We start from the raw sequence: 24,216 nt of genomic DNA, 5'->3' as shown, positions 1-24,216 counted from the left end.
TAATCTAGACAGATCTCGTGTCTTTCTGAATAAGTTCCAAATTTAAGGAAAGTTTCTATTAACATAAGCATCATTTTCTCTGTTTTCAACAGAAAGTTCACCTTCTTAGACCTTGAAAATTACCAAGCATCAAGTAGAAGTCTCCTTGGTGAAGTGGAATTGCCAGTCCAGGAGTCTCTATGTCCCATGCTACTTTCAAGCCTACGTGCCAAACTGCTGGGTCTCTTCCCTTCAGTTTTTGGTCATTACTCCCTTCCATGGCTGGACCTTTAAAGAGAGAGGGGAACAAATATCACAAAGATGAAAGACAAGGTGAGAACCATAAAGATATAGAATGATACAGTATTAATAACAATGCAGATTTAATGATATCCAACATTGGTGACATCTTAATAAATTTTCCATAATCTCTGTTTGGAATCATCACCACTTCCAAAATGGAATGTTAAAAAAAAAAAATCCATGTGAGATGGCTGCATTTTTTGCAGCCAACTTTACCAAGATGAAAACTTCATGTTAAGCATAAAGAAAAAGGAAATTAGGGCTAAGTTTGTAACAGATTTTTAAATTCTTAAGTACATGTAATGGGATTTTTAGTTAATCCTTTTTTTTTTTTTTTACATTACTAAAACATTACTCTAAACATAGACTAAAAAAGAAATAAATTCAGCAACATTGATATAAAGCAAAGATACCTTCTGAAAAAATTTCAAGTCAAACTCCCAAAGCATTTTATGAGCAATTTCATTTGTTTAAAGACTACTAATATCAACAAATCATAAACTGGGGCAAAGTAAGGTGAAATAATGGGCACAAAATACAACCTAGACAAAGTTGAGCAAATCTTGGAATCATACTTGTGATTCTTTTCTTAAAATTATTAGTCAAACATGCTAGATAACATGAGCAAGTGCCAACAAAGCTTCACTACATTTGACACAACATTTTTCTTATCATTAAGCAACATGAATGCGTTGAGCTTGGGGAAAAAATAATCCACTGCATAGAAACAGTATTTAGAGCTTAATCCCTCAGAACTATTTTCATAAGCTTACTTCACTGCAGTATAAATTGAAAGATACAGTCAGCATTTATAGCAAGGTATTTGACAGCTATGGTATAACAGTTTTATGGCTAAAGAGCATTTTGACAGAGGGAGGATGAAGTTTTAACAAGCCATTGGCACCAAATGGCAGAGAGTCAGAAGTCATCAACCATGTAGCATGCCTATGCACAATTAGCTTGATAGGGACTCTGTGTGCCCACTTCACTATCCAGTTCTCATGTGCTTTCATGGGATAATTTGAAAAAGTTTCATCTTAAATCCTGAATAAAAATAATGTTTATAACTCTTTTTATAATATAGACACATAAAAAGTGACCTTGAACTCCTACTTTCAAAACATTCAATTCATTCCTCTCATGTGGTTACTGTAATGTTTGTTTAGATGTAAGTAGTCTTTAACAATTAATAACCTGTCTTAATTTGCTATGCCAATTAAATACTGCCTACATTCAAGAGGCAGTGAGCCAAAACCCCTAAAAAGCCAATCTGAAGTTCTTAGTTGAACTCCTACTGTAAATTCATTCCCCATATTCCTTCCCTTCAGTGCTGCAGTTCTCATTCAGCTGAAGATTTGGCTCAGGAGCAGCTTTGGGCCTTTCTATCAAGGAGCACACAAACAAGAAAACAAGAGCTAGCAAATACTCAGAGAAATCAATACTAAAGTCTTCAAGGGGCTTTCACATTTTCTGCCCTGTTCGGATAAATTGTAACTTAAGAAAAATGTTTTCTGAAAACTGCAAATAGGATGGCTTTCAAGGCATTTTTAATGCAATACATCATGGATATTATAAAAAGAGGTAACCTTTCTGGGTTAACTCTCTCTGCTACGCTGCCTTCCCGTTCACTTTGGCAGCAGCACTGTTCACAATATGGCACCAATAAAATATAGAACTACAATCAGAGACAGCAATTTCAATCAAAGTTTCCTGGGGTCTCCTCATAAATCCAGCACCTTTGGAATGTGCTCGTTAAAATGACTTATTTTTTGCAGTTTGATAAATTTTTTATTGCTTAAGTACAGAGTTCAAATGTAGCTCACAGTCTCCTTTTCTCTACATTCTCAATTATTGCACCTTATAATTATCAGCAGCAATTGAAATTGATTGCTCCTACCACGTTATTTTGGTAACAACTGGAGGCAAGCTGCTACTAGCTTTTAAATGCAAACTATTCTGAAAAAGAAAAAAAAAAAACCCACACAAAAACCTTAATATTTGTGGTGTCTCTAGATACCACAAACTTGTACATAAAAATATGCTGCTATTAAATTCTGGATGTCACACCTCAAACATGACTGAATGCTGCACATTCATTGATATAATTACAGCTCCTATTTAAGTGAAAACATTTGGATGCATCTAAACCATAGGTATTTAAGAGAAATTATGTGCATCTTGCAATCCACAGCAAGGTATTCTGTGTATATATGTTTTAAGGTGAACGTGTATTTATTTCAAAGTAGACCACACGTAAATGCTCAACTGTAGATGTATCTAATGGAAATATAATAAAACTATCTGCAAATTTGAATTCTGTTCAGGAAAGATTTATACAATTTGGCCTACAAGGAGCCTTTTTGCTTGTGCATCATAAATGAAATGATCCAACCAGGTAAAAAGCTTACCTGAACATAACAAGAATATCACATGAAACCTCTAATTAAGGTAGAACCACAGAAGAGAGAATGTAACTGCAGAAAATTGGCTACAACATCAGGCTACATCAGCTAGTTAGAAAACTAGGCAGCTCAAATTTCAGAGATGTTCCAGCTCTAGCACCTGATTTTATCAGTTTTGGGTCATCATGAGGTTCAGAATAACATGAAACTTATTTTCCTGGATCTAGTTTGGTTATTGTTCCACAGCACAGAAAGTAAAAGGAGCCTTGAAAAGTTTCTTTACTATCCAGCATCAAAATTTTCAAGAATACTTTTGAGAGTTTCTTGACACACTCAAACCCAAATGCTCTCTAATCAAGTCAAATGCCAAATCATATCCTAAATGCAGTCTTAAAACAAACATGATTTCTTTGATGATGGAACCACTACCAACACATTGCCAACAACTAGCAAGACTGTAAACATTGAACCTTATCATCAAATCCATATTGATTTCCTAAGTTATATATATTTTTCTACAAACCATTTCTATTCTTCCAACAAGCAATACTTCCACTGCAATACTGACATTACAAACCATTTAATATAATTGTTCTCATCCTGTACATCCTGTCTGCTTCATTAGTTTTATCCATTAAGCAGTAATTGAAGAGGATTAGTGGTCAACTACAAATTTAGACTGACTTAATTCTGAACAACTTTTGAGGTCTCAGGATTTTTATTTATGGTGAGGAAAACATAACATCTGTAGTGAATCTCAATTGTGTTTGACATGACTGTAAAAATGAAATAGCTGTCGTTTGTTTTAGTGCTAGGACACTGCTTCTAACATCACAGTGTAAAAAGACACAAAGAGCATTTTCAGAAAAGAAGCAAACAGAAAAGCTCCTTGATACAAGATCAGTCATGACTGCAGCAAACTTTGTTTAAGCTTTTAACCATTAACACTGGCCAGTGAAAGGAGCCAACTGCTTAGTGCCCCAAGAGCTCTACACAGCAGCAGGCCTTAAAGCAAGCAGATAAACATGATACTGTAAAGAATCTAGAGGAAAGTACTTATCTAACCCCAAATGTAGTCTGTGGGAAATCCAGGTAAGAGAAGACATTTACAGTGGTTACATTATTTTCCATCTCCCCTAAGTTGGTAAATGAAACCAGTCTCTACTTCAAAGAACATCTTTAGAATGAACTAGTGCTCTATTAAGCAATAAAACTTCCTACAAAACTTAAAAAGACCTGAGGGAAAAGTGTTCATTAGGAAATTTTCATGGATAACATCCAATTTTTGAAAATGCCCTTATTCTCCCAGTATTTGGATTGCAATTCACTTTTATAATTGGAGCAGGAAATAAAAATGGGTTATTAGGTTACTATATTAAAATCCTTAACAAGTTTTTACCTTAATGCTCTCATGTGATATTTGCAATTCTTTGATATGGGTAAGCTAACACACTACTAAAAACCCTAAATGGCTCAAAATTAAGAATTACTATTTCACGGTAAATTCTGAAAATAAATTAAAAAAAATAAATTCATTCCAAATAGTGTTAGTGACAGTGTAATTGTGAACACTTTCTGTAACATACTCAGTTCTGCATGTGCACCATGACCACCACTCATGTACTTTCATGCAGTATACACATAAAAAGGAAATTGCCCCTATTTTTCTGAGGGCCTATTCTTTCACTTGATGACTTACTTTTCTCTCAGTGTTATGCAATGCATTTTATTTTAATGTAACTAAAAGAAAATACTATTCAGATAAGCATAAGGCAAAATATCTACCTTATTTTGTTGTTAGAAATGTACCATATATGAAGTTGCTTTGGCACTGGAAAGAAGAAAGTAACCAGTGATACTAATTGGTATATCAGTTTCTTCAATATCTTTTTGTTGGCTCTCAAATGTCTTTTCAGACATATTTAAAATTGCTGCTATTATAATTAATACTGATCAAAGTTTTGAACATGAAATATTCATTAAGACATCAAACACTATACAAGCAAACAAGAAAATCAAGTTGTTTCAACTACAGTGGTATCTGTTTCAATACTATTTAACCAACTAAGTAGGTACCAAACAAATAAAGATATAAAAACGCAAATTTTAAAGTTTAAAGAAAACCATAGAATCTGAGCTGTGCATCTCTAAGCAGTCTGACAAACGACTGCCACAACACAGTGAGACTGCTTAACTCCTCAGGCTCCTGCTGCTCACAATCTGATTCTGCATTTGTGGCAGGACAGACTGGTGCTCACCATGAAACTGGAAGTTCAAGCTTCCCCATGATAAGGGGCTGCCACAGATCTTCAGTGGCTGGAATATCACAGAGACCTGTGAGAATTTGAGGCCTAGAGAGACGATAAAAAAAACCTGCTAGAGCCAGCAGAAGAGTGAATCAAGCCAGTTTTGACAAAAATCAATATGCTTAATTTATTTTTTAATTTTCCACAGAATCAATGTTTTCTCCCAGAATATTATTAATCTATCTACTTGACATCTTCTACAGAAAAGCTGTTCCATCAAAAAAATCCTTACCAAATCAGGATTTTATCTGTATGCTATAATGATTCTGGGATAGTCTTTATACACTACAGGGAGAATTCAATGCTAACTCAAAAGTAGCTCATTTAATGGAATAAGTACTAATAAAAATACTGGTTTAAAAAGCAAATATTTATATGGAAAATAGGACAAGGAATCAAGATACAATTACACAGAATCACAATCATTTGGGTTGGAAAGGACCTTTGAGATCACCAAGTCCAACCCTTAATCCACTACTGCTCTGGTTCCCAGACCATGGCACTGAGTGCCACATCAGTCTCTATAAAAACCTCCAGGGACAGAGAACCCACCACCTCCCAGAACTGCCCAGAACTGGACACAGGACTCAAGCTGTGGCCTCACCAGGGCTGAGCACAGGGGCAGAATCCCTTCCCTGGACCTGCTGGCCACGCTGTTCCTGATCCAGGCCAGGATGCCATTGGCCTTCTTGGCCACCTGGGCACACTGCTGGCTCATGTTCAGCTTCCTGTCAGTCCAGACTCCCAGGTCCCTTTCTGCCACTCTGTGCCCAGCCTGGAGCTCCCCATGGGGTTGTTGTGGCCAAAGCGCAAGACCCGGCACTTGGCCCTGTTGAACCTCATCCTGTTGGAATCAGCCCAACTCTCCAGTCTGTCCAGGTCCCTCTGCCCTTCCAGCTAATCCACACTCCCCCCAGCTTAGTGTCAACTGAGAATCTGCTAATGGTGGACTCAATCCCCTCATCTAAATCATCCATGAAGATATTAAAGAGAACTGGGCCCAGCACTGATCCCTGGGGGACACCACAGCCGCCATTTTGAGGCAGCCCCATTCAGCACCACTCTGGTGGCCTCCAGCAGTTCCTAACCCAGCACAGAGTGCTCCTGTCTAAAGCATGGGCTGACAGCTTTTTCAGGATAACTCTATGAAGATTCAGCAACAACCTGTAAAAAGGTGGAGCTTCAGGCTTCAGTATTTTCACACAAGTACCTGAAGTCACTTAGGTAATAATTCTATACTCATAAGCTATAAACAGAACCCATTGTCCCCAATCTATAAAAAAGTCAACTGACTATAAATACAGCTTCAGTTTAGGGATATGAAATGACAATCACAACCTGAACACAGATTCAAGTGAAGGATTTTCACATTTCATATAAGACATTTCCTCATGACCATCAGGAGCCTTACCAGGCACCTTAAACTCCCACTAAAGTTCATAAAACCAACTTCAGCCGTAATCATGAGCCATCCAGTGGAATTTGGTCAATCTAATTTAGATCTGACCTCACAAATCATTTTCTTCACACCCCCCCTCCCTCAAAAAAGCATCTTTCGCACTATCCCCAGCTACACTGAGGTTTTAATATTGCCACATACTGCCAAGACATTCCTCTCCCCAATATATAATCACATTTCAATTTGATCAATGGAGAATTATTCAATTTGCAGAATTATCGCAAAAATACAAAATCAAAAATACAAAAATTTCAAGCAGTAATTTAAAGTATTTGTTTTTAAATGTAAGTAATAGAATAACATCTATTGATTGCAAAGCTCTTAGTTTAAGTTTCCAGGTCTATTTTTAAATCCTTCAGGAACAACATAACTTTTAGGTTCAAGTGTGTTTATGAAAAAAATTGTATTTTGCAAAAATATTAATTACACAGACATGAAAATAACTTCTGGTCTAAATATATCAAATATTTCTTTCGACCCTCACCAGTCAACTCTTGAATAGATTTGCAGTGGTTTTAAAACAGAATAGTTCAGAATAGTTTTTACCTAGCTTGTTGAACTTGAAGAAACAAGTGACAAGTTACGAATATACATAGCAGCTTTCTTTTTTGTTAATGTATAGCTCTCTGAACTTAAAGGAACTCATTTTTCCCCTCCACAAGCAAGTTCTATGTTAAAGTAACAGGGTTTTAAGCATATTACAATAAATTCACACATACACCTCTTATTTCAAGTTCATGTTTGTTTCTTTAACTTTAAATCTTACTGAAAAAATATTTATCTACACTTCTACTGAAAAAAACTCCAAACATTTACTAGACATAAAATACCAGTGTTTTCGGCAAATAAATGAAAAACCATTCACAAAAAAAATAACACTTCTTCTGGTCAGGGAATCTCTTCCATTCAGTTTGCTAAGCAAGCTGATATTTTAAGTCCAGGAAAGTGTATTTAAGATTATTTCAGAAAAATGTTAAGTAACAAAGTAACCCACAGTTTCACAACTAGTAACAAAAACTAAAACAACTTGCTACAAAAGTAGTAAGAGCAAGGATATGAAAGTAAAAGCTATTATTTTTACATCATGCTCTTTAGCCAAAAACTATTTAAGTCAACGTGAATTCTTCTCATATTTTGGTGCAAACATCAAAGGATTTTTGGAAGGCCCAAAGATCAGTTGTGCGTTATGAAACATCATGGAGCACTTGCAAATTCTATCAAGGGTCTAAATTCCAATCTTATATTTCAAAACTGGAAGACATTAAAAAAATGCAAGGGTTTGTTAAAAAAAAACTTAGGGAAAAAAATATACACAAACCCTCACATCTGTTCTTAAATAAAGATAAGAATGGCAAAGACACTTCAAAATATTTTATAAAATTAATAATTTTATCTTCAACTAAACTTCCCCTGCCCAACACTGTATGTAAGTGGTTTTGAAGTAACTGGGAGCCTGCACAGCCTTTCAGACAACAGGGCTCTTAGAGGGAAACTTTCACCCTTCCCAAATACAGAAATGTTGGCAAATCCTCTGCAAAAGGGCAGTACAGTATGCCAAGACAAGATGTATATACTTCCAAGTAAATGCATTAACACTTTCATACAAAAAAAAAAAAAAAGACATCATCTTTCCAAAGAAAGCAGAGAAGTAAAATCAGCATAAAGCAGAAACCAGTCTGTATATTATAAATAACACAATGAGGACAGTGATCTCAGCTGCAATGAAACGTTTTACAAGACGGAAAGTCTGCACATGTCACCCTGAAATAAGTTTTTGACAGATTTTGATTCCTGGCCCTTAGTCAGAAAGTTAACCATACCAAATTTTTACATCTACTTAGAGAACAACTGATAAGCCAGGTGCAGTAAACACAGCTTTATATTTTGTACAGGTTTTAGTAGAAGACAGGGCTTAAATAGAGAAAGTACTACGATGTGTAAAGCATGTGAAAAACCTAGAAGAGTGTTCAGGTGTGCTTATGAACACACAAGGAAACACAGAACACCTTCAGGGATTTAAGATCCTTTTAGCACTAATCAGCCCACAGCTCCCATCACTCACCTTCACAGCTGTAACTGTACACAGCCACAGTTGATCTTTCAACCAGATTTTCATCATGGTGCCAGCTCACAGCCATGTTCCCCATTCCAAAATAAGGTTCTTGTTTCAAGTACAGCATTTGCAGTGGATCCATATAATTCAATAAAGTCAAGTTAAAAGAGGTTCTTTGCTTTAGACTTCCGTAGTCATCCTCTGGTACAGAACTGCTTTGATCTTTTGAAACAGACCCTTTCTCCTGAAGAGAAACACCAAAATTTTGCTCCCTATCTGTTACAGTAGAATCTTTAATTTCTTTGGTCTCAGGCAAATTTTGCCCTTGTAATGCCTTGATTGCTTCAATATGCAAGTACTCATTAAGTCTGATTAATGCTTTACAAGCATCATGTATCTGAGGACTGCAATACTTTATATCATAACCTTCAGTAGGCCAAGGAACTGTAAATAATCTTGTGTTCAAGTACTTGTAAGTGCATCCTGGCTTTCCAATTAGTATACGGGACACTGGGGTAATAAAATCTTTTTCTTTGATCCTTACAAGATCTTGAAAGAAACAATTGTGTTCTCGCAAAGTCAGAAAGCCCTCTTGTACCATTTGGTGGAGCTCTTCAGGTACTGCATCAGATTTTCTGAAAATCAGCTTTGAATATTTGGTCTTCCACTACAGAAGGAAACAAACCACAAAAACAAGAACAGGAAAAGAATTATTCTTTTTACAGGAAACAAAGTATTTCATATATCCAAGAATAGGCAACATTTGACAGGTTATCAGGCATGAGTTGATGTCTTGGATTAGGGCAGTGTTTTGGAAGCAGTGGTGGCCACAGAGCCACAGAGCTCCTGTGAGAAGCTGCTGGAAGTTCCCCCAGCTGCAATCCCTGTCCCATCTCTGCCCAACAGCAATGGGAAGCTGGATGTGTCTCTTCAAGTAACAAAAAAGGGGAGAGAAAACGGCAAAAAATATGAAAAAAGAGACACGCAGAGCAGTGAGAGGATTCTGACCTACTGTAATCTTTTCTTTGGGTCATCAACACACATAAGCAAGAGCTTGACCAAGCAAAACAAAACAGGGTGCAGGTTGGGTGCACAGCAAAAAATGCTGACTGAAGACCTTATTTATTGCACTCTATCCAGCAGTATGTATTTAGGGTTTGAGAGGCTCCTGTAATCCCACAAACCATGATGGATTTTTTTCACTACATGATTTCATGGAATCAGGGTGCACAACAGTCTTCGAGCAACCAAGATAGTCCTACCTGGGAAGGCAGAAAGTGGTCTGCCTTGGTGAATAATATTCTTCTCCATTGAAGACACAAGGAGGAGCAGCAGGAAGCTAGGACACCAGCCAGAAAAGTCCCCAGAAGGTTCTCTGGGTACTGAGTACCATGGGTCAGAATGCTGTGATTGGTCCTTTTAGGTCCATCCTTTTTAGGCCCATCCTCTCCTCCCACAAGCTCAGCTGGTCCCCATTGTAATTGCCACATCAACAGCCTGGCAGCTGCTGGTGGTTTCCCAAATATTTTTTCTCAAACCAGGGCAGTCAAGAGCATGGTGAAGGAACAGATGCCAGTATTTGTTACTTGATTTTCTCATTACAACATATTGCACAAACTGTGGGTATGTACCAGTGGTGTGCAATCAGAGACTATCACCAGAGCAAATTTAAAAAAAAATAAAAGTGAGGACTCTGGCAGAAATCAAAAAAATATATAAAGCTCCCTTGATGAACTGGAGGAGGTGCCCTGCTACACCTCCTGTGCACAAACAGGGAAGGACTGGTGGGGGATGTAGTGGTTGGGGATTGCCTTGGTTGCAAAGACCTTTCTGTCTCATTCTAATGTACTGAATTCTAAAGGGCTACATGATAAACTAAAATAGTTTCAAATAACAACAATTGTTTTTTGCAAAAATAACAAATGAAAATGTAAACTTTTAAAAAGGACCAAAACTCTGCCATACTGCACCTCTGTCTTCAAAATAGTTCTTGACATTCTGGTCCTCCTTTTTCTCACAGCCACTTAAGCCTTCTATTTTACATAAAAGTTCCCCTTTGAGATAGAAGAAAATTCACCAAGTTACTTTTCTTCCCATCTCCCCACCTGTAATATCCTTTTTCCTCCTATCCCCCTCTGACCTTACAAACTCTGGTGTTCAGCTGGAGTTCAGAATCCAGCAGGGTGTAAAGGCAGCAACTCCCAGCAAGGCATAATGCTGCTAATCTGCAGCACTTTGCTTTGTATGCAAAATGCTGCTTCCCACTCCAGGAAGGCTTGGATAATTTTATTTTGTTAATCTGGTTTTCTAAGGAAGTGAGAACCACATAATCACACCTTGCATTGATTGCATGTAAATCTGTTTTAACTACTGCTGAGACTGTTTGGCAAACTCGACAAAGGCTAAAGACTCAGTTCTTAAACAGAATAAATTCCTATGTATTTCATTAAAATTAATAGATAAATAAAAGAAATGTACGCAAACCAGTGCCCTTGGTAAGGGAATGGCTGCAATGTGAGCCTATCAGGTATCAATTAGCACATGTGGAGCTCCAAAGGACCCACCACACCTGTTTTCTTTTCTCCAAAAATCAGTTGCTAGCATGGGGAAAAGGTAGATAGAGACCATTTTGTATGAAAAAAATTAAGATAAGCTGAAATCTGAAGGCATTAGGTAACAGGGTAAGAGCACACAGATGCACAAAACTGATCCATCAAAATTTCACTAACATATCAGCTTATGTACAAAGTGCTTTTTAAAAAAAAGAAAACAAATAAAAGCCATCAGCACTCAAGCACCACATTGACCTATGATCCACCTGTGGGCTCCTCCTGGCACAATTCCCAACATCTCTACTTGTATCATCTACTTCTAAGACAGATTCAAACCTGCCTTTCAGGAAATAAATCTTAAAATCCAGAAAATGAGCCTTTAGAAAGCACAAAGCAGGCTGTAAATCAGTGTGCACATTTGCTATGGTATGAAAACAGATATTTGCATCATAACACTTGGTTATCCTACAACACTGAGGCAGCTTTAAAGGGACATTTGTTTCCATTAAAGAGGAGCATAAAAGGATGTCTATTCTAAAAACAATGATGGCCCATAATAAATTTTAGTTTATCTATAAACCTTGCCACCATTTCTTCTGACTTTTTGCAGCTTCAGTACCACCTGAAGTACATCAACTTTATCAGCTTTTGGGACACTGCTTTTATTTCAGATTTTACAGTGCCTCTTTCAAGAGAGATTTATTTGTTTATTTGTTGTTTAGTACAAACAGCCATTTCAGTTAAAAACAAGTTAAACAGTTAAAAGAAATACATTACCAAGTGATGGAAATCAGCATCTGCTGGTGTCATATATGGAAGTCTGTTCTCCCCAAGTTGTTCAAGCAGCTTTTTTTTCTGTTTTGGAGGAGTAAAATTGAAACAGAAAATTAGACTGAAAACCAAGATATAAACAGCCAATTATAAAATTAGTTGTATTAAAAAGACAAACATGTCTTTTTACTTCATTTTGCATATTTACATGCAATTATTTCTCTTTCTACCTTCTATTCTGGAAAATTAAATAAGGAAAAAACATATCAGTCAAAGTAAAATAAAAGCAGGTTGTTCTCAGCCATCTCCACACTCACACTCTGCTGATTACCAACTCTTAGTGAGGCTGAGAAACACAGCACTGAAACGTAGGAACCAACAATGCCTTCAGGTTTCAAGTTTTCTTTAGGAATGGGCTATTGGGATGTTGACATGAAGCCATTGCTGAAATCCAGCCTATTGCAACTTCAGATTAAGACAGCAGAAAATGCCATGCTGATTTGCTGCATATCCTGACACGCTAACACTTCTCTGTTACAAAAAAGCTTCCTGCAATTTTATTACATGCAATCACTGAAAACATCAGACTGGCTTTGTTATCTGTAAGATGAATCATATTAGACTGCAGAAAAAAAATTAATGTATTTCAACATGAGCTCATCTGTAGGAAAAAAAAAAAGTGATAAGAAGAGAGATTCTGACAATATCTCTGTCAAGTACCAGCCTCTTGGTAAAAAGCACAGAACATTAAAATGCACTCTTGTGTATAGGCAGTACAAGCTCACATTTGATTGTCAGATCTGGCTAAGTGCCTCTCTTCAGCTTGATGTACAGACTAATACACACAGCTGGGTGGTATAACACACTGCTCATCTCTTATGCAAGAAGCTGTCACACAGATGTCAAAAGCATCAAGCTACTCACAAATACCTCCAAAAAGTAAAAAACCAAGCAAACAAACAGAAAAAAACCATAAAACCCCCCACCAACAGCATACCTGAAGATCTGGCTACACCAGCTGGATGCTGTGTAAGCCTAAGCCCTGTTGCATGAGCATTCTTTCTATGCTCTTCCAACACATAAACCCATAAAGAAATATTTTATTTGGCCTTTATTTCAAGGTATCAGGCACCTTTTAAAGCACTTCTCTCAATCTGACCTGGATCTTTCAAAAAATTATGAACAGTGTAACATTTTACTCAAGTACCAGTATTATGCTCCTTACACTTTAAAAGCCAATATGGTTCTGGTACTTACATCAGCAATGCAAATTCATAAAGGACAATATTAGATGAACCACCCCTAAAATATCATCATGCACTTTGCACTGCTCAAGAAACCATGAGAGTGCTGTACCAGGGCCTCCAGAAAGATCAAAGTGTCTGCAAACATCTTCCTTTGCAGGCTGCTGTGTAGCTGCTACATTTGACCAGAAGAACTGGAATGAGTATCAGAAACAGCAAAAACAGGCACATTCCCAAGCTCTGAGGAGATGCAAACAACCTTTGTATCTGCCATTTCTTACTTACTTTCACCACAGCATTACAAAGAATGAAGCACAAGACTCACCACATGCCATGGAAAAGATACATATAAGACGACAATTCAAACAAGAACTGAGCATGTCATTAGCTTCTTGCTTTCTTTTAACAATTTACTATTGACAAATACTTCATATACACATCACACAAGGGAACAACCATTTCCAGTACTCTATACGTGGCTGAGAACTGGCTGGACTCTTCCATCAACCTTTAAGACAAGAAAACATCATAACCAGCAAAACCATTCTGTGCACTCATATCCACTCTTCCTGCAAAATAATTGAATTTTCTAATACACTACTGTGACATAAGGTCCCACCTAATGTTGCTTTTATTTCATCAGTCCAGTGATTTATTTTTTTTTATAAAGCCAAGACTGGAAAAGATTTTCATTTTTACTTCCCTCTATCCCCAGCAATCTTACAGAAAGAGACATAAAATAAAGTGGAACATTTTATGCAAGTTGAATTCTACCTATCAGGTCTAGATCTGATATCTAATAAATAATCTTCTCGGGGCTAAAGGAAGAAATACTATACTGCTACAGTCAAGAGTGCAGAAAGAAGGCTTATTTGCTTTGAAACATCATCTTTACTTGGCCAACAAAAGCCCTTCTGCCTTAATTCCTTTAAGTTCTCAAAATAGTGGCAAATTTTTTCATCCTAAAATGTTTTGCTGACTGCCTGCTACAGTTCCTACACTTCTGAGAAGACTGACTCAAGACCAGAACCAGTAACACAGACACTTAGGTCTTTCTGTCTTCAATGCAACCCAGTGTGCTTGCAGAACTTTCTTGGGCCAGCTCCTACAAAGAGTGACTCTGTTCAAAGCAGAAGGAAATATAATCTCCATCTTCAATAATGTTTTTTCCAACAGTCATGGGTTTTCCAAAATGCTACCAGGTTTAGCAAGGTACTGTGAAAATGCATATTGTCTTGAAAGAAAGATCTGAATCACAAGTTCAGATGCAAACTTTTGATTTTCCCAAAATTCCTCCTGTCTTTTAGCTTCTTCCCCTCATAAGAATGCACATTAGATCATTAAAGCCTGTGTTTCTTTCATTCTTTTTATCTGTTCATTTTGTTGTGTGGTTGTTTTTTGATTTTTTTTTTAATTAACTACAGTAAAATGTGGATTTCTTTCAAGTCATGAAGCAAGAAAAAGGACAGAGCTCTGAATTGAGAGATCAGTGACTTAATGAGGGAGGAAGATGAAATACATCACATAAGTAAAGATTTTGTGATGCAATACTAAGACCCATATAGAAAAAAGCCACCACTTTACAGGAACTTCCACAACCTTTATCTCCCAACATTCTTTCAGATGTTTTCAGTCGAAAAAAAGTTTAAAAAACCACAAAACAACAACTTTAGGATAGTTACCTAGGGCAGGAATGTGATTTTCAAGTTGATATTTGGTTAAACTACCAGGCTTTCCACGTGTGAGTTATTAAAACTTCATAGCAACCAAGATCATTCAAGTGGCTCACTAAAACCAGTTATGTCAGAAGTGAACCTAAAGTAATAAAAAATATACTCTATATGTACTACTACAGCTTTTATTTCTCCATTATCATATGTATTAGATATCAGAAATTATTTCCTTCAGATTATTTCTGCCAACTTCACTCATGAAAAGATCTTAAAAGACCAGCTGATTTTACAGCACCACTGAAAGTTGTATTTCCAGGCTATCCTTCATTACACTCAAGTCTTACCAAAAGCTATTAAAATTATCTGTGACTCTAACAGTATTTATTAGCCCACAACTGCATTTCACAAGTATTCTAGAATTAAGTATGTTGGTTATTTAATACAAAAGCATGCTGGTTATTTAATATAACCATTGTGCACCTCCCTCTCCCCCTGAACAAAGCAGTCCATTTACAGAAGTAGTAGATGCAGTTCAAGTGATCAGGTCAAGAAAAAACTGCAAAATGAACAATCTACTGTAATGCAAAGGGCTCAGGGCTAAAATCAGTATTTGCAATTGATGCCTAGGAGACTGATACTCTTTCCTGCAAAGGTCCTGTTTGCCTTTGCCTCCTAATTTCAACCTCTCTTACCCTTTCTCATGAATCAACACGCTCAGATTTTGGTACACAAACACACACACAGAGCAGTCATGCATATGCAGAACATACTTGGCTGATGTAACTGAAATAAGAGTTAATTTATGCACTGCAGCATCTTAGCAATGTGTGAAAAATGTCTTAGCTAAAAGTATCCCCTCTCTCCCTGCCTTGATGTGTTGAGGCCCCTTAATTGTTGTTTTAACCTACAGGAACATTGTTCCTTTGGTCAGTGGATGTTAATGGGACAGAACCAGCAATGTTCTCACCCAGCTGAGTGTAGATTCATCACACATGGATTAGCACTTGAAGCAATCATAATAAAAAGTTGAAATTATAAATAATCTAAAATACAGCCAATTCTTGCTGACAAAATGCCCCCGTGCCTTCTCAATATACCTGTCAATAAACTACTACAACCACTGTACACACTTTTACACCATCATTCATTTCTTTCACTGCCTATTTGTGCATCTTCTCTGAGCAGCTCCAGTTGCTGAAAGGATCAGCTGTTTACAGGTGAGAAGTAAGAACATTCAAACTTTGCTCACAAACCATGATGAAGTTTCAATTAGATCTCCAGTTCTTTGCAATTCCTCTTATACACACAGACAGGAGAGCTTACATGCACCTAAAAAACCACTCAAACCAATGGATACCCTTATATCAATGTGTTTCTGAATCTCAAGCAATAAATAAGGGTACTGGGCCATTTCTTTGTGCCATTATTTGCACAGTTCCACTGAAAAATAGCCACTAGTTGCTGAGCAACTACATATTTCAAATGAAGGAACTCTTAACCAGCTCAGCCCCAATGAGTCAGCAGAGAGAAACCTTAGGGACTGCCACCAGTAAGTGATGGTTCAGGATATGGCAAAGAACACCCCTACACATAGGTTGGTCCCAAGAAACTAAGTGGGTTTATCCAGCTGTGAAATACTAAGCACCACACCATTAATGTGAAAGATTCTATAAAGATTAAAAACAAATAAAACCAGAGATTATAACAAGGGTTAATGGGGAAATAAGAACACATTTGACATTGCTGCCTGCAGACCTCTCATGCTCTAATGCCACTAAGGAGTTCCTGATGCTGTGTAATGCATATTGAAGTTTTTTACCAGGATGTAGGGCACTAAAGCTGTAGAACCCTTAGGAGCTGCATACTAATGCATATAAATGGGAAATAGACTAAATGGTGCTGTTTCTGCTTGAATGACCCAAGGAAACACAAAGAACTGTTAAGAACCACCAGAAGTGTTGCACATCTGCAATTTGGAAATGTACAACCTTCACTGGGGTTTAGGATCTCATCTGTGTCACAAGAGCTAACTCACTGACCTACATCCAGAGGGACCTCCAGGATGAAAAACCAAGGTTTGACACAGCTTGAGATGCAGAATCACAACTTTTTTGAAAGTCTTCTAACTTCTGTAGATGTAGACAGAGAACTTTCAGACATAAACATATAAGTAGGTCACACTATTGGAGGTTTTTGGAACCACCTGCAAGATTAAATACACAATTAGTAGGTTTTCATCATTTCCAGAAAATAAATGAACCTTTAAGGATGTCTGGTCTACGTGTATTTTGATGGATAGCAGTGGAAGCACACAGTGTGTAATAAGATTACTTGAAGGGGGGGAAAGGTGTAAAATTTTAAGCATTAAAACGTGACCCAGAAGAAACAGCAGTCAAAACTAAAGTGAAAATAAAAATCATAGAATCATAGAATCATAGAATCCTAGGGGTTGGAAGGGACCTCGAAAGATCATCTAGTCCAACCCCCCCTGCCAGAGCAGGGCCACCTAGAGTACATCGCCTAGGAACGTGTCCAGGCGGGTTTTGAATGTCTCCAGTGAAGGAGACTCCACAACCCCCCTGGGCAGCCTGTTCCAGGGCTCTGTCACCCTTACAGTAAAAAAATTCTTTCTGATATTCAACTTGAACCTCCTATGCTCCAACTTACACCCATTACCCCTTGTCCTATCACTGGTCACCATAGAGAAAAGCCTAGCTCCATCTCCCTGACACTCACCCCTTACATATTTGAAAACATTGATGAGGTCACCCCTCAGTCTCCTTTTCTCCAAACTAAAGAGACCCAGCTCCCTCAGCCTTTCCTCATAAGGGAGATGCTCCACTCCCTTAATCATCTCAGTAGCTCTGCGCTGGACTCTTTCAAGCACTTCCCTGTCCTTCTTGAACTGAGGGGCCCAGAACTGGACACAATACTCCAGGTGCGGCCTCACCAATGCAGAATAGAGGGGGAGGAGAACCTCTCTTGACCTACTAACCACACCCTTTCTAATGCACCCCAGGATGCCATTGGCCTTCTTGGCCACAAGGGCACATTGCTGGCTCATGGTCATCCTCTTGTCTACCAGGACCCCCAGGTCTCTTTCACCTACACTGCTCTCCAGCAGGTCAGCCCCCAACCTATACTGGGACATCGTGTTGTTCTTCCCCAAATGCAAAACTCTACACTTCCCCTTGTTGAATTTCATCTTGTTCCTCCCTGCCCAACTCTCCAGCCTGTCTAAGTCTCTCTGAATGGCAGCACAGCCTTCTGGTGTGTCAGCCACTCCTCCCAGCTTAGTGTCATCAGCAAACTTGCTGAGGGTACATTCTATACCCTCATCCAAGTCGTTGATGAATATATTGAACAACACCGGTCCCAGTACCGACCCCTGAGGGACTCCACTAGTCACGCCCCTCCAACCAGATTCTGCCCCATTGACTACAACTCTCTGACTCCTTCCTTTCAACCAGTTCCTGACCCACCTCACTACCTGATCACCAAACCCATACTTGATCAACTTATCTACAAGGATGCTGTGAGAGACGGTGTCAAATGCTTTACTGAAATCAAGATAAACCACATCTACCGCTCTTCCATCATCTATCCACCTAGTAATTTCCTCATAGAAGGCTATGAGGTTAGTCAAACATGATTTACCCTTGATAAAACCATGCTGACTGCTCTTGATGACTCCCATGTCCTTGATATGCCTGGAGATAGTGACAAGAACAAGTTGTTCCATCACCTTTCCAGGGATGGAGGTGAGGCTGACCGGTCTATAGTTACCCGGGTCCTCCTTCTTGCCCTTCTTGTAGACTGGAGTGACATTTGCTATCCTCCAGTCCTCAGGCACCTCTCCTGTTACCCATGACTTATTGAAGATGATGGAGAGTGGCCTAGCAATGACCTCCGCCAGCTCCCTCAGCACCCTTGGATGCATTCCATCTGGACCCATCGACTTATGGATGTCCAGATTACTCAGCTGATCCCTAACCCAATCCTCATCTACTATGTCAAACTCTTCATCTATCTTGACTACTTCTGGGGTTAAATGAATCTGGGGCTCATGCGGAAACCCTGCAGGAGTAAAGACAGAGGCAAAGAAGGCGTTCAGCACCTCTGCCTTCTTTATATCCTCTGTCACCAGGGCTCCCAGCTCATTCCTTAGTGGGCCAATATTGCCTCTAGTGTTAGTTTTGCTGGCTATGTATTTGAAAAAGCCCTTTCTATTATCCTTAACCCGACTTGCAAGGTTAAGTTCCAAGGAGGCCTTAGCTTTCCTAATTGCCTCCCTACATCCTCTGACAACAGTCCTATATTCCTCCCAAGTGACCAGCCCCCCCTTCCATGATCTGTAGATTTTCCTTTTCCACTTAAGTTTTCCCAGCAGTTCCTTTTTTAACCATGCTGGTCTCCTAGCTCCCTTACTAGATTTCCTAACCATAGGGATGCTCTGATCCTGTGCTTGCAAATAGTGGTTCTTGAGTATTGACCAGCTATCTTGAGCCCCTTTATCTTCTAACACCTTGTCCCATGGGATTTCTCTTAACAGTCGATTGAGGAGGCCAAAGTTTGCCCTGTGGAAGTCCAGGGTTCTGGTCCTACTGGGTATTCTGTTCCTTCCACACAGGATCCTGAACTCTACCATCTCATGATCACTGCAGCCAAGGCTGCCATTGACCGCCACTGCTTCAACAAGGCCCTCCTTGTTGGTTAGTACAAGATCCAGCAGCGCTCCTCTTCTAGTCGGCTTGTCCACCATTTGCATTAAGAAGTTATCATCAATGCACTGGAGGAACCTCCTAGACTGTGAAAAGCTGGCTGTGTGAGTCAACCAGCAGATATCGGGGTAGTTAAAATCTCCCATGAGGACTAGGGACTGAAGTTGCGAGGCTGCTTTCAGCTGCCTGTAGAAGGCCTCATCAACCTCCTCGCCTTGATCAGGAGGTCTGTAGTAGACCCCCACAACTGTATCGCCCACACCAGCCTGCCCCTTAATTCTTACCCACAGACTTTCAACTTGCCCCTCATCAGCCCCTGCACAAAACTCAACACATTCTAGTTGCTCTCTCACATAAAGAGCAACTCCACCACCTCTCTTCCCCGCAATAATAAAATGCATACTTGAAAAAATATAGATATTTCCTTAAATACTAAAGTTTAACTTCAAGTGGGGTTTTGAAGTCCCCCTGGTAACACTTCTGAAGACAGTGCTAATGTAGAAAGAGCAGGTGTTAAGTGCAAATGCTTGTGCCATGCAGTCATCTACAAGGAAGATCAATAAGGAGTTAGAGCATTAAATTTCACATCCTGGAACTGTCATGCCCGTTACATAGCATTTTAACATCTTCGTAGGCCATTACAAAATTATTGACTCTCGGTATCTTTTGCAGAACTAAATTACTTTCCAGATATTTTATTAGCACAATAAGCACTTTGAATGTATAAAAACCACTTACAAACTTGGGGAAATTTGAAGACCTTTACAAGACACTGTATTTTATCATTTAAGTATTCTTCACTTCAGAATGAAAGAACATGTTTCGAAGCCTTAAAGATAAAATGAAAGGAATTCCAGGAACACTCTTGTTTTGTGTTAGCACATTTTACCAGATACAGAGCTGATGGAAGTTTTAGAAAGTTTAAAGGAGGTATTTCCAAGACAATTCTGAATATATGCCACGATTATCAAAATCCCTGCAGACAGAACACACAGGAGAAAGGGGTGTGCTAGGTCTCCAAAGCTTCAGCTGCAGCACCCCGCTTCCTAATTCTGCTCTTCAATCTCTGTAACTTGTGTTTTTCAAGAACATGATAAATACCAATTTTCCTTCAAACACTTCTCAGACTGGAGGACACTTGGAGCAGAAGCACTGTGCAACTCCCTCTCCTCTCCCCAAAACAATTTAAAGTGTCACTGATTTACTATCATCATTACAAGTTTGACAACATCCAAATTGTCAGTGTATTTCCAAAACAGCCAAACCAATGAGATATTTTCAAAACTACATGTGTACAGTGTTAACAGAGCTGCATCATTTTAACAAGTAATTTTCAAGGATATAAAAATTACAGATTATAACATAGATAAATTTAACACATGTATCAGCATTTGTACAAGAGTATTCAGGAGCAAAAAGTGCAAGCTGTAACTCTGTAAGCACATCCTAATAGTGGAAGCACAACTTGACAATGACCTGACTGAACTACCATAAAATTCAAGGCACTCTGGCCAGTCTCTGCCCAAATAAAAGTATTGCAGACACCTTAAAATTCTAAACTCCCTGGCTTCCTCAGAGCATATGTCAAAGACAAGAATAAATAAATTGTTTCCTTCAGAATGCCTGCAAGGACTGGAGTCAACCATTTTATATTTGACACACTGGTTTAATATGTTGGGGTATTCTCAACCTGAAATTCAAAAATCTAGGCCACCCTTTTTGACACATAGTACATGTGTCTGTGTTAAAACCATCTGAGTGACAGCAGCTCAGATGCATTAATAAGGGAGGCTGAGGGCAAAGAACTGACATTAAGGAAAAGCTGCCAGAGCCACCTTTGTTCTTACTTGCTGGCTTAACATGCTGTATTATTTCCCCTTCTACAATGGAATTGCTTCAGTGGTAGCTAGAATTCAAGAAGGGCAAAGTGAAAACAACAAAAGGAAAAAAAAAATAAAAAAGAAAAAGAGCAGCAATTTAGGATAAGAAACATGTTGGAAGGAAAGATTTTAAAATTAAACAATATCAGAAAACTGCAAGAGCTTATCACCAACATTTAACACTAACTATACTGCAATACCCACAAATCAGAAGTGACCAAGGTCTGATGGCCTCCATGCAGACCTGAGCTCCCATATGACAAATGCCTCACATGATTGTTATTTGGATTAATTTATTATATAGAAATTTCATTAGATTCTTACTTAGGTGTTTAAATAAAGATTACCTTCACCTAGTAACTTGGGAACCCTTAACTCTACTGTCCTCGCCACTACATTTAGAAAAAACAAGACAGGGATGCTTTCCAAAGAACCTTTTATTGTCATTTCCATCAGGACCAATCCTCATCTCCTGCTGACAAACTGCTAAAAAGAAGATGTCTAACTCAGCCTTCCCATATTTTCATACTAAGCAGAGTAACCATTTCAACACCAGGACATCACCTTTACCATGCATGTCAGAGCTCTTCCTCTAGAACAAAGTACAGTATCTGTATCAAACTCCATCAAGCACCACATCAGGCTTCTGAAGGAGGCTGCTGTTACAAGACAGTGTCCTCTAATTCCTATAGCTCCTCCTTCACTTTCTTTCCTTTCAATTAAATTCTTCTGTGCTTACAGGTTTTCAATAGCCTATTAAAAAACGACTCAAATTTGTTTGCATTACACACCACAGGGACTAAACAGGAGTTAATATGTATCTATTCAAAACTATCGTGCAGAAAATAGCTGTGTTGTACAGGGCTTAGGCTGTGACCCGCTTAACTTTACTCACAGAATGCACAATCCATCACGTACAAAAACACGGAGGTGTTGGGAAGCACCGGGTTAGTGAGAACCCTGCTAATTATTACACCACCGAAACGGAGTCAACAGGCCGGAGCTGTGAGAGGGCATGTTCCGGGGCATGAAATGCCTGCCTGGGATGGAGATGAATACATTACACTCTGCCCTTCCACAATAAAACAAGCTCCCTGACACTTCCCACCCCGGGCGGCTGCTCCGCTGCTGCCCGCGGTGTCCCAGCGCCCTCCGCTGGCGGCCCTGAACCCACCCAGAGGTCCCGGGAGTCCGGCAGAGCGGGAGAGAAGCCGCAAGCTTGGCCAAAAAAAGGCAAAGAGAGGACGTGTTGATGGAAACCCCTCCTCTTGCTTTAGCACTAAAGAACACGCTGCCTTAGATCGCTGATTTTCTATTGCATCTTGCTCTAGAAGTCGGAAAGAAGGGACAAGGGACAAGGAAAAAGATGCACTTTTGGTTACTGTTAAACATCTAATTATTATCCAATTATTAATTCCTATTCTTAAACTTGGTAATAATTTTTACATTACAATTTTGCAAGGGAATTATACCAATGAAGTCTTTTAAAAAGTCCTGTATGACAGCAATGATTCACAGATCTTAAAATGTTGTATAAATGCAGACTGAAACACAGTAGTTACAAGTCCCAAACAACTACTTTTATGAGATGCATCTTACAAAGCAATGCTGCTAGTTCTTAACAGAAAGTTGTCCTATAGAAAGGTATATTATACTTTCAGGAAGGTTTTATCCACCTTCCTGAAGAGAGTCTCTTTTCTGCTGTCAAGATGCTTTTGCTATATGTAAATATTTAATGTTATTACCATCATTCACTCAGTGTTCATATTGTATGATCAAGCATCTATTACTGTCTGCTAGATACACTTGAGGATAACATTGATTCATGTCTACTGCTCAGTCACATGCAAGCTCTACTTCTCAAAGGTTCTTCAAAGTTCAATAATTCATTAAACACTGTGCACAAAGGTCTGTATCATTTGCAAAAACACCTAACTGTGGAGTGTGCCAAACTAGGATCTTGCTTCTGCAAGCCTGTACTTCCACTCAGAGTTCTGTTCAAAATAGAGAACTAAATTTCATGTTACCAGAACTCCCAGGTAGGAAACAGATTTTAATAGGAGTATATGGAGCACATATCAGTTAATGAAATTGTCTGGAAACAAATAAAAATAAACTCAGCGTTTGTTCTACCCTTAGTGGTAGCTGCGTGCATTGCAACATTTTGATATTTACCTAAATCCATAGCACTGTATGTAATAGATATATTAATACTATATTATAAGATAATACAAGATTTTACTATCAATATTTTCACTTTATACACTTTCCAATACCTAAGAAATCAGATTTCCAAAACACTTAAGTTCTTTTAAGACAAACAAGACAAATTGCCTCAAAAGGCTTGTCTGCAAAAGGCCTCTTCAAATCCATCTCTCAGTTTGTATGTAACAGAGAAATCTGAATCTTAAGTACATAAAGTGAATGCTAGCATTTAATAATATATAGACCTTATTTCATTTCCATTAAAAAGTCCAACTAGGTCAGTACAGGATGACTGACTTTTCAAGGTCTTCATTCAACCCTTTAAGACTCAAGTAGAAGCACCTAAGTAGATACATAGTCATCCAAGTCTAATTCAAAAGAAGAAAGACAAGGCTTTAATAAGGAGATATCTGAAATAATTCTGTCATATTTTTAAGGGGAATGTTATTGAAATAGAAGAAAAAATATTAGCTATATGAGAAGCAGAATGGTCCAACAGTCCAAAACAAGTTTTTGTTTCCAATCTTAGTTTTAGTATAGACTGAGGGATTCATTAGGCTTTTTCTTTTTAGGAAACAGTAAACATCACAAGGAGTCCATCATATAAAGTATAAAACAGCACAATTATTTTCTCTGTCCCAGTGGACCATCACCCTTTATGAACATGT

General features: G+C 38.5%; 1 protein-coding gene across 3 annotated transcripts in view; it reads right to left on the bottom strand.

Annotated features, from left to right (window-relative positions):
* Positions 1-24,216, bottom strand: part of FTO (FTO alpha-ketoglutarate dependent dioxygenase) — a 220,233-nt gene that overhangs the window by 172,490 nt on the left and 23,527 nt on the right. For all 3 annotated transcript variants that reach the window (XM_071756935.1, XM_071756936.1, XM_071756937.1), the window contains exons 2-4: positions 11,832-11,909; positions 8,512-9,169; positions 124-267 (exon numbers count right to left, since the gene is read on the bottom strand). In XM_071756935.1, coding sequence (XP_071613036.1) covers positions 124-267; positions 8,512-9,169; positions 11,832-11,909 — 880 coding nt within the window. The remainder of the gene's footprint in view (positions 1-123; positions 268-8,511; positions 9,170-11,831; positions 11,910-24,216) is intronic.

This window comes from Heliangelus exortis, chromosome 13, assembly GCF_036169615.1.
Source record: "Heliangelus exortis chromosome 13, bHelExo1.hap1, whole genome shotgun sequence".
Lineage (NCBI taxonomy): Eukaryota > Metazoa > Chordata > Aves > Apodiformes > Trochilidae > Heliangelus > Heliangelus exortis.
This window is presented reverse-complemented; position numbering and strand designations above follow the sequence as displayed.